This window comes from Mirounga leonina, unplaced genomic scaffold (assembly GCF_011800145.1).
Source record: "Mirounga leonina isolate KUSES-001 unplaced genomic scaffold, KU_Mleo_1.0 Mir_447, whole genome shotgun sequence".
NCBI lineage: Eukaryota > Metazoa > Chordata > Mammalia > Carnivora > Phocidae > Mirounga > Mirounga leonina.
In genome coordinates, this window is record NW_023270757.1 from 135,124 (window position 1) to 146,342 (window position 11,219).

General features: G+C 43.7%; 1 protein-coding gene across 4 annotated transcripts in view; it reads left to right on the top strand.

Moving 5' to 3' along the window:
• Positions 1–2,286: 2,286 nt before the first annotated feature.
• The window catches only part of HACD4 (3-hydroxyacyl-CoA dehydratase 4), a 37,589-nt gene continuing 28,656 nt past the window's right edge, over positions 2,287–11,219 (top strand). The window contains exons 1-3 of one of the 4 annotated variants that reach the window (XM_034987912.1): positions 2,287–2,403; positions 4,023–4,126; positions 6,591–6,718. In XM_034987912.1, the coding sequence (XP_034843803.1) occupies positions 2,375–2,403; positions 4,023–4,126; positions 6,591–6,718 (261 nt within the window). In that variant the 5' untranslated portion in view covers positions 2,287–2,374. Of the gene's footprint in view, positions 2,404–4,022; positions 4,127–4,550; positions 4,567–4,987; positions 5,113–6,590; positions 6,719–11,219 lie in introns of those variants that run through there. The other 3 variants (XM_034987913.1, XM_034987914.1, XM_034987915.1) reach the window with 3 other exon arrangements.

Here is an 11,219-nt window from a genome sequence, read left to right on the forward strand (position 1 = left end):
AATGCTGGCAGAACCTGATGAGGACCTGCCCTGGGCTCTGCCAAAGGAAAGGGAGAATTTTGCATCTCACCCCAAATGTTCTCCTAGAAGCTCTCTTCTGCACTTATTCCTTGGAAAACAAGTAGAATACCCTGACTACTTGATTTGAAAAAGCTTTTTGCTTGTAGTTTGTCTTTTATCAGGCAAGTAAAAGGGAGCTCTTTTTGTGTCCTTTTTACTCGGGTTCTGGGTCATAACAAAGTGGAATGCTAGTGATCAGTAAGGGATCCGGAAAGGATGGGATCAATAGAATTTGATTGGATGGGGAAACTTAATGATGACTCCCAAATTTTAAGCCTGAATGCCTAGGAAAATGGTGGTCTCCCTGTGGGAAATAAGACCGTGATTTGAGAAGAAAGACAGTATGCCAAATGGGCTCAGTTAGAAGTTACAATAGCCTTTTCATGCAGAAATACCCAGAAGCTGTTGAAAGGCCAGAGCTGGTATTCATTAAAAAAATAATAAATAAAATAGGGGCTGGAGATAATACAGTTGGCTGTTGTCTGCATGAAGATAAAGCTGTGTGTGGTGGGTGCCTGTATGGAGGGATAGCATGGTGGCAAAGGGATAAGATGAGCGGGGGGTAAACTTTGAGGAAATAGAGCAAGAGAAGGGGACCCATCTAGAAGAGAGAGAGAGAAAGAGAGGACAGGAGGCGAGAGAAGTGGAGCAGGCAGAGCTGCAGAGGTAAAGGGAGGAAATGTGAAGTGTGGTAAATGCAGTAGCTGATGGAGGAGGGGGAGGAGGATGGAGTCGCAGGGGCTGTGTCTGGTGATAAAGGGTCACTTCCTCTGGGCAGTCTTTCTGCCCCACTCCAGGCCATCCAGGACTCTCTTCCTCTCGTGACTTGGCCTGATCATCGGTGACAGGTTAGCCACCAATGTTTGCTTGTGTATCCGTTTCCCTGTTAGATCAAATGCCCGCAGAAAGCAAGTAGAGTTGTCTACACCATGAGTATAGGATGAGGACTCAGGAAATTAAGGCAGCTCCCTGAGAGGGCAGTTTCAGGGACGCGTTGAGAAGGACAGTCAAAGTGTAGGGTGTGATGAAACAGGAAGATGATAAGAAATGAAAGAAGCATCAGACAGGCAGGAGAAAAAGAGGGAGAGAGAGAGACCACCAAGAGAAGCAGAAAGAATAAAATGTTTAATTCTAGGGTAAGAGAGATTTGAACATGTTCCTACACTGTGATGCAGGCCCGTGAAAGGAGAGGTTGAGGGTGCAAGAAGAGGCACTGGTAATGACACATGGGGTGATTCTGAGAGGGACTGGTGGGTGCAGGGGAGGGTTGAAGCTCTGGCCGGGGGGCAGGAGTGAGTGAAAGCACCGAGAAATGCAGACCTGAGGGATGGGCACTGCGGTGGGAGGTCATACTGGACACTGCTAGGGAGGATCCTATGGCCTAATGAAAACACTGCAACCTTGGAGTTCTAATAGTGCCCTTCATCAGTCGCACGAACTGTGGCAAGTGACTTAACATTTTTTCAAATGTCACAACTTCCCTCTAGGTAAAACAGGCATAACTACCTTCCAGCTCCAATGATCAGGTGTGGTCGACCCGCTTACTTGCAAGTGCTTTCTTGGCTTTTTGTTTGTTTTGAATTTATTTGGGGGTGTTTCCCTTAGAGGCCGGAGAAGCTGAAAGGCGGTCTGGATGTAATCAGCAAAGTAGGAGGTGGGTCCTCTCAGCATGAAGGAGACAATGCCATAAGGCCTCAGTGATCAGGAGGTTTTCTGAGGGGGTGGGCACAGGATAGGAAGAAAAACACAACGTGAGTAACGGGTTTTGGAAGCATGTGTGAAGACCCAGGGGAGGGTTAGAGGGCAAGGGTGCCTGATCCTGGAGGGATCAGGACCCATAGCTGAAAAGAAGGGGTTAGGGAAGGTGTGCCGACACGCTTCCTTGCTGACGACCTCTACAGGTGAGGGTAATAAGAGAGGCAGGCGCCCACCTGGAGCCCAAGCATCCTCAGGGAGGGCGTGACTGCAAGCCAGCTTTTGGAGGTTAAGGAGGAGGGTCCATTAATTTCCACGCGGCTGCAACGGAGTGTCAGTGCAAAGATGAGGAAGTCGTGGCAGGGGCTTCGTGAACTCGAGCACGTGCCCGGTCCGGCATTCGTGGTGCGGCGCGCTCTCGCCGCGGCCCGAGCTTCCGGAACTTGGCTTTCGTCTCCTTCCCAAAGCACGACCTTAGTTGTTTTTGTAAATTGCTGAGTGGGGAGAGGCCCCGCCTTTCCGGGCCGGGGCTTGGCCGCGGGGCCGTCCCTCCCGCGCTCCCCGGCGGGCGCTCCTTCCCTGACGGCGCTGGAGGGCCCGGCGGCGGCCCGCGAAACCCATGGCGCTGCCGGCCTGGCTGCAGCCCAGGTAGGGCGCCCGGCCCGTGGCGGGAGGCGAGGGGTGCGGGGGGTGGGGCGCCAGGGGCGGGGTTCCCCCCTCACGCCCGCAGCCAGCTGGGCGGGCTCCCGGCGGCGCGGCGCTGCGCAACCCTGAACCCCGCGCACCCTTGAACTCTCGGCAGGCATTAGCTAGTTTTCAGTTCTCTCGCCAATCCTAGGAGGAAGGCTCTGTTATTACCCCATCTCCAGACGAGGAAATGGGAAGGACAGGCTACGCTGCCACCCCTTCGTTTTGTGCACCCTCTACGAGTCCTCCTTTCCTCCCCGCTCTGCCCGCCGGGAGTCCTTTCCTCCACTTTCTCGGACCCGGTGTCGCAGGGTGGGTTTTAGATCTACCAGCTGCAGAAACCCCTGTCGCATGTGTGGACCCCAGAGCCCAGTTCAGTGGACCTGGAGATGTGTATGTTTAACCAACACGCCACGTGATTCTGATGCAGGTTTAAGGAAGGCCTCCTTGCGCCCACTCCTCTTAGTGGTTTGCATCATGTGTAGGGTGCCTGTCATCAAGCTATACTGTATCTGCTTCCTGCTTATTTGCCTTATTTCTCAGAGGTTTCACATCTCCGACTGGGAGAAATCCTTGTCTGTACTGGCAGGGCCCCTCCCACCACCCTTCTGAACCCCCAGGGCACACTTCAAATAATGCTTTTCCTAACTACCTCCAACTGTGTATCTGTCAATCATCCCTTAGTCATCTCCCCAGCAACCCAGTTTTAAACCCAGCTTGACTTCCCTTTTCTGGCCTGAGCCACTCAACTGCTTTCTATGTGTGTCTGGTGAAGGAAACGGTCTGCCCTTGCAAATATAATAGGCAGTGGCGAGGTACTGACCCCCATCACAGAATGCATTCACAAGTCAGGAATGGCCAACTACTGAATCATCCACCATTGGGAAATACCACCACTACTCCCTTCTTGTAACTATAAACCAATGATTTCAGCGTTTGCACTTAGTAGGCTGAGTTGCAGGAACACATTGAGCACGTCAAGCTCTCACCATCTTTTTTTTTTTTTTAATATTCAAAGCCATCTTTGCAATTCTTACTTTAGCCCTTCGTGAGAATAAGGTTAGAACTTCCTTAAAGCAGGGGCGCCTGGGTGGCTCAGTTGGTTGGGCAACTGCCTTCGGCTCCGGTCGTGATCCTGGAGTCCCTGGATGGAGTCCCTGGATGGAGTCCCTGGATCGAGTCCCTGGATCGAGTCCCGCATCGGGCTCCCTGCTCAGCGGGGAGTCTGCTTCTCCCTCTGACCCTCCTCCCTCTCATGCTCTCTGTCTCTCATTCTCTCTCTCGCAAATAAATAAAATCTTAAAAAAAAAAAAAAGAACTTCCTTAAAGGTGAAAGTGAATTTTAAAATCGAGCCATATTTGGTTTAAAGCAAACTCAGGATACTCCTTTTAGCAGATAATGTGTGCTTTGGGTCCTTTCACAATCTGATATGCGTTACGGAGGTAACCAAATAGAAGATTCCGATGTGGAATGGTTTTCTCTTGCTCAGGTGGCCAGTAGGTTAGTTAAAAAATTTGTGTGTAATGCCGAAAAGATTATTATGAAGGAAGTACTTCATGGTATTTTCCTGTATTTATAGGTACAGAAAGAACACCTATCTTTTCATCTACTACTTAATCCAGTTCTGTGGCCATTCATGGATATTTACCAATATGACAGTGCGGTTCTTTTCATTTGGAGAAGGTAAAACTTCAAAACCGTTTTGGATTTTTAACTTTCAATACTTGTTTTCACCTAGTCCTGCTTATGTTAGTTTTTCAACTTCTGTAAACATCACCTAGTATCCTTCACTGCTTTAAAATTTAGTAGCCATATTTTTCAGTAACCTTACTTTTTGCTCATTGCAAAAACCAAAACCTTTTTGGAAAAGGGGGCAGGTGAGGTGAGGGACAGGGACTTGGCTTCCCTCTGACTAGGCAGTTTGCCCTGAAAACACAGACATTGGGGTGGTTCTGTCTGACTCTTCCTTTTTGGTTCTGCGGCAGACCTTCGCAGACTTGGTGGGTTTTGAGGAAATCTGTAAATTCCAGTATAACATTTTGTGCAGAGAACTCAGGAATTAACCAAATTCTTCCCTTGTTTTTTTTTTTATTCCCCAGGCTTAAAATAACTGGAGACTACCAGTAAGTGAAAGACAAACTGTATAGACCTCAGGGTTCTATTTGGTCCCCTTAAGAAGTAATGTGTCCCTAAGTAAATGACAAACCTTAGAGATGACTCACCATCTATATGGGAGTTGGTATTAATGGTTAAAGTCATGTTGCCTCCAGTTTTCTAAAAAGTAAAGGTTTTAACTAGCATTTCAGTTTTTAAGAAATGAATCACTAAGTGACTGTCAAAATAACATTCATGTTCCATCCCCACATGGGTAAGTGTCATCACAGTTTACAACTGTTGGGTGACTTGACAGTTTGAGCAACTGCTAGTTTCAGCTAGAAACAAACACATAGAATATACCCGGGAAAAGTCATGCTGTGCTCATCAATTCAGACTTCTATATCATAAGGAAATTAATCTAATTCCGAGGTGCCATAACTATTTTAGGTTGCTTTTTCTTACTGTGAATCTGCAGTTAAATTCTTGCCCTCAGCAACCTCCAAAGATACAACCTAAGGCTTGAATTTCAACTATGAATGTTGGGAGTCTTCAAGCAGAGGAAAACATGAGCGGTGAGAAAACGTCCCTGCATGTTTATAGGAAAAAAAACCCAACACTTCTAGGCCTTGAAAGTTAGCTGAGGCTTTGTGGGCATATTACAAGTCATTCATGCCAAGAGTTACAAGCAATGAACTCTTTCTTATCCTGCCTGGCCTTTCCAGTGGGAAAAATTGCTTTAGTCAGCAGTGTGTGTCTTTCTTAATTATTATCCTACTGTTAAAATTGGAGAAGCCTTTTACTAAAGCAACACAACCATTCATATGGAAAGCAGACCAAAAACCACTAAGTGGGAGTTCAGTACAATTCCTGAGTCAATGTATAAATTAAGTAGCTTAGTAGCTATCTCATCACCTAAAGAGTAACACCTGCTACCTTCCCTGTCCCAGAGCTGTGTAATTGATGATGCTCTGTTGTAGCAAGTGCAGGGCAGTGGATGAGAGCGCAGACTTCTGGGCCTCAGGAACCATCTGTGAAATGGGGATGATGCTAATAGTGCTCACCTGCTAGAGCTGTTGAGAAGAGAAACCCTTAGTGCTCCATAAATTATCATGTGAATGATCCCTGGGCAGGAAAGACAGCCAAGTCTTCCCTAGATGGTTCTTAACATGGTGGGATTTCATTTTAAAATTTAAACCAACAGATTTATCATATTTAGAGAAACCGTTATTTCTTTCCTATTTCCGTTCTTTCCAAATGCAGTGTGGGCTCTCTGCAGTGCAGTCTCCAAAAGTCCCCACCAAAGGCCCAGGTTCTAACCAAGGTCTAGAAGGCACTAACCAAGTATGTATAGGACACTAATAAGATGTTGTTAAACATGACATCATTATAATGTCCTTTCCATAAAGCTTCTCTAGAATCATAGTTTTCTCATCTTTGTCATTGTCTTGTCAAAAAGGTGTGAGCACACCAGCTTCTTTAATAAGCTTATCTCCAACCTGTTTACAGTTGATAGAGTCTAGATTCTACTGGGTTACTTTTATGCCGGAATTGCTTTATAACATATATGGGGAATTATCATATATATGGAGAATAAATACTATAGCTTTGGCCATGGGCTTTCTTTTTCAAATTTTTACTTTTTTAGAAGAGCAATTAAGATAGACTACAATATGAAGTGCTTTCTTTGGTTGCATAGTGTTTTGTTTTGGTTTTTTTTTTAAGATTTTATTTATTTGAGAGAGAGAGAGAGCATGAGAGGTGGGAGGGTCAGAGGGAGAAGCAGACTCCCCGCCGAGCAGGGAGCCCGATGTGGGACTCGATCCCGGGACTCCAGGATCATGACCTGAGCTGAAGGCAGTCATTCAACGAACTGAGCCACCCAGACACCCGGTTGCATAGTATTCTTAATAATTTAGTAGCTGTTAGGAAATTTCTCACATGTACAATGAAAAAAGTAAATAATCACAATTTTTATTTCAAAATGCTGTATAGATTTGGGTTGTGACCTAATTTTTACTTACTGTATCTATTTTTAATTCCCTGGATGCAGATTCCATGGTTGACACTTTCTATGCTATTGGTCTTGTGATGCGCGTTTGCCAGTCCATTTCCCTCCTGGAGTTGCTGCACATCTGTGTTGGCATTGAACCAAACCATCTGTTTCCTAGGTTTCTGCAGGTAGGTTTTGTTTTGTTTTTAATAATATCACTGGGGTCGCCTGGGTGGTGCTGCCAGTTAAGCAGCCAACACGTGGTTGTGGCTCAGGTTGTGATCTCAGGGTCCTGGGATTGAGCCCCACATTGGGCTCCCTGCTCCTTGGGAGCCTCCATCTCCCTCTGCCTGTCTCTCTCTCTCTTTCTGTCTCTCATGAATAAATAAATAAAATCTTTAAAAAAAAACAAAACAAAAAAAACACATGATATTATTGACTATATTCTCTATGCTGTACTTTTCATTCCTGTGACTTATTTTGTAAACTGAACATTGGTACCACTTAATCTCCTTCATCTATTTCGCCCATTCCCCCAATCACCTCTCCTCTTGCAACCATCAGTTAGTTCCCTGTATAAAGGAGTCTGGGGCCTTTATTATTATTTTTTGGTTGGTGGTTCATTTATTTTTTAGGTGCTACAAATAAGTCAAATTATGTGGTCTTTGTCTTTCTAACTTATTTCACTTAGCACAATACCCTCTAGCTCCATCCATGTTCTTGTAAATGGCAAGATCTCATTCTTTTTCATGGCTGAGTATTACTTGTGTGTGTGTGTGTTTGTGTGTTTGTGTATACACACCACATCTTCTTTATCCATTCATCTATGGATGGACACTTGGGGTGTTTCCATAACTTGGCTATTAGAAATAATGCGGCAATAAACATGGGTACATATGTTTTCAAATTAGTGTTTTTGTTTTCTGTGGGTAAATACCCAGTAGTGGAGTTACTGGATTATATGGTATTTCTGTTTTTAATTTTTTAAGGAAACTGCATACTGTTTTCTCCAGTGGCTGCATTAATTTACATCCCCACCAACAGTTGCCTTTTCTCTACATCCTTGCCAACACTTGTTGTTTCTTGTCTGTTTGATTCTAGACACTTCCAGGTGTATGAGGTGGTATCTCATTGTGGTTTTGATTTGCATTTCCCTGATGATGAGTGATGTTGAGCATCTTTTCATCTGCCTATAGGCCATCTGTGTGTTTTCTTTGAAAAAATGTCTATTCACTTCTGCCCATTTTTTAATTGGATTGTTTGTTTTTCTGGTGTTGTGTGCTTCATATATATTTGGATATTAACCCCTTATCAGATATTTCTCATTCAAATATCTTCTCCCATTTGCTAGGTAGCCTTTTTGTTTTGTTGATGGTTTCATTTGCTGTGCGAAAGCTTTTTATTTTGGTGTCGTCCCAATGGTTTAATTTTGCTTTTGTTTCTTTTGCCTGAGGAGACATAGGCATAAATATGTTGCTAAGGCTGATGTCCAAGAGATTACTGCCTGTGTTTTCTTTTAGGAGTTTAACGGTTTTAGGTCTCACACTTAGGTCTTTAATCCATTTTGGGTTTATTTTTGTGTATGGTGTAAGAAAGTGGTCCAGTTTTTTTCTTTGACAGGTAGCTGTCCCATTTTCTCAACACCATTTGTTGAAGAGACTGTCTTTTCCCCATTGGATATTATTACCTCCTTTGTTGAAGAGTAATTGACCATATAATCATGGGTTTATTTCTGGGCTCTCTATTCTGTTCCTTTGATCTATGTGTCTGTTTTTGTGCCAGGACCATATTGATTACTTCAGCTTTGTCATATATCTTGAAATCTGGGATTGTAATACCTCCACTGTGTGGCTCTCTCTCAAGACTACTTTGTCTATTCAAGGTCTTTTGTGGTTCCATACCAATTTTAAGATTATTTGTCCTATTTCTGTGAAAATGTGGTGGTTTTATAGGGTTTGCATTGAGTCTGTAGTCCGCTTTGGATAGTATGGGCATTTTAATGATAATTCTTCCATGAGCATGGTTCTGCAGGTAGGTTTTAATCACATTGTCAGTATTATAGTTAGCAGTTGAAAAGCAAAGCCCTGAAAACTTGCAACTCAAGTCACTAATAAGAATTTATGAAAAAATGACCTCATTCCAAGACACTGCACAGTTAGACTAGCCAGTTGGAAACATTCAGGGCAATGATGCTGTTGCTGTGGGAAGCACTGAGGTGATCTTCTCTTAAGGGGCAGGTTGCACAGCCACTTCCCACTCTCACGGTGCCACTGCCCTGGGCAATGTAGGATGGAGGAGAGTCAGAGGGTTAGAGTCATTCAGACTTGGGTTTGACACCTGGCTCCCCTAGCTGTCACTGTGGGATCATATCCACAGTCATAGAGCTGTTTTGGAGGAAAGACACCACACTATCTGGCCAAGAGTAAACGGTCCAGGGGCACCTGGGTGGCTCAGTCGTTAAGCGTCTGCCTTCAGCTCAGGTCATGATCTCAGGGTCCTGGGATCGAGCCCCACATTGGGCTACCTGCTCTGCGGAAAGCCTGCTTCTCCCTCTGCCTCTGCTCCTCCCCGCCCCTGCTCTCTCTCTTTCAAATAAATAAAATCTTTTTTTTTTTAAAGATTTTATTTATTTATTTGAGAGAGAGAATGAGAGAGAGCACATGAGAGGGGGGAGGGTCAGAGGGAGAAGCAGACTCCCCGCCAAGCAGGGAGCCCGATGCGGGACTCGATCCCGGGACTCCAGGATCATGACCTGAGCCAAAGGCAGTCGCTCAACCAACTGAGCCACCCAGGCGCCCCTCAAATAAATAAAATCTTTAAAAAAAAAAAAAAAAGAAAGTTTCCTTCACCATATCCAAAGAACAGAATACTCAGCCATTTCTTGTTCTTCCTGCCACTTTTACTGATTACAAATGGAAACGAGGGATCATTCATGTTTATTTAATACAGCATCTAATCATAGACTTGGGAATCCTACAGACCTGGATTCAAATCCCAGTTCTAGCTCTTACTAGTTGTATGAATTTATTTTTTTTATTTCAAGTTCTTATTTAAATTCCAGTTAGTTAAAGGATAGTGTAATATTAATTTCAGGAGTAGAAACTAGTTGTATGAATTTAAACATAGAAATTGTTCTGAACCTCATTTTCTCATGTGATGTGAAAATAACATCTCATGGAGTAACTGAAAAAATGGGTGGGATAAGTTCCTAGTGCTTAGTTAGAATATAATATCTGGAAGCTATTGCTGTTATTTTAGCTATTGTTTGTTTCCTGTACCAGGTCTTTAGCCCTAGATGACCATGTTCCTTTTTTTTTTTTTTTTTAAAGATTTTATTTATTTAAGAGAGAGGGCGAGAGCCCGCATGAATGTGGGGGTGGGGGCAGAGGGGCACAGAGAGAGGGAGAGGGAGAAGCAGACTCCCCAGTGAGCAGGAAGCCTGATGCAGGACTCGATCCCAGGACCCAGAAACCATGACCTGAGGCAAGGCAGACACTTAACTGAGCCACCCAGGATCACTATTAATGTAATGGTTTATAGAACTATGATCGCTGTAATCAAACTATATCCTGGTTTGGTACTTTAAAATAATAATGGCAAATATACATTGAATCTTTTTATTCAAAGTGAGTTTATAGTGTCTACTGTTAATGGGGCTCAAGTTTTTAAGTCTTTTTTGTTGGCAGGGATAACAAGAAAGGGATTCACCACATCAGGGAAGATGGCTACCATTTTCAAACTGGGCTACTGTTAATTTCTGTTGTGATTGTTTGGCTTCCTTTTTTTTTTTTTCCCTCTTTGTAATTTTATCTGTTCTCTATTTGTGTTAACTCATTTACTATCTTTTCTATAGTTTTCCGAAAGGACCTGGTGTTGGAAAGAGTTTTGAAAACCTATATCATCACGTTCAAAGTTTCATTTTCTACCTCCTTCGAGTTCTGCTGACTTTTAGAAGAATCCCTCATTATTAGATGACTCTGAGGCCTCTGTTTTAAAATAACCAAACAAAACTCTAAGGTTGTGTAACCATTCTTGGTTTTCCTGTTTCCCCATTTTTAAGTGAAGAAACCGTAGTTAAGAATGCAGCTAAGCTACTCAGCAATCATAGCTGACTGCACACAGTATCCTGAAAAAGGCACGATGCCCAGCTGCTTTCAGTGGGCCAAAACACACGTCTGCATATTTGTGATGGTATTTTGCCGTTACCTTTGTGAGTCTAAGGCATGACTGAATTCTCGTTTTGGAAACTGGTCTTCCAAAATATCAAGATAAGTAATTCCAGAAAGCAATAGGAAAATGTAGCAAGTTGAGCCATGTATCAAATGGTGGTGGTATGTGTACCAGAGGTCTGTTTGTTTTCTCTGTTCTGTGCATTTTTAGATGTGTTATACACACATCTTTATTTTGACAGGGAAGAGCCATTACGAATTTCTGAAATTATACACAATTGACAGACTAAAATAATTTAACACAATAAAAAATTTTTATGTATTTTCAAAATATTACAATATACAATAAAATATGGTAATAAATTTTTGGGGTGCCTGGGTGGCTCAGTCGTTAAGTGTCTGCCTTTGGCTCAGGTCATGATCCCACGGTCCTGGGATCGAGCCCCGCATCGGGCTCCCTGCTCCTTGGGAAGCCTGCTTCTCCCTCTCCCACTCCCCCTGCTTCTCCCTCTCCCACTCC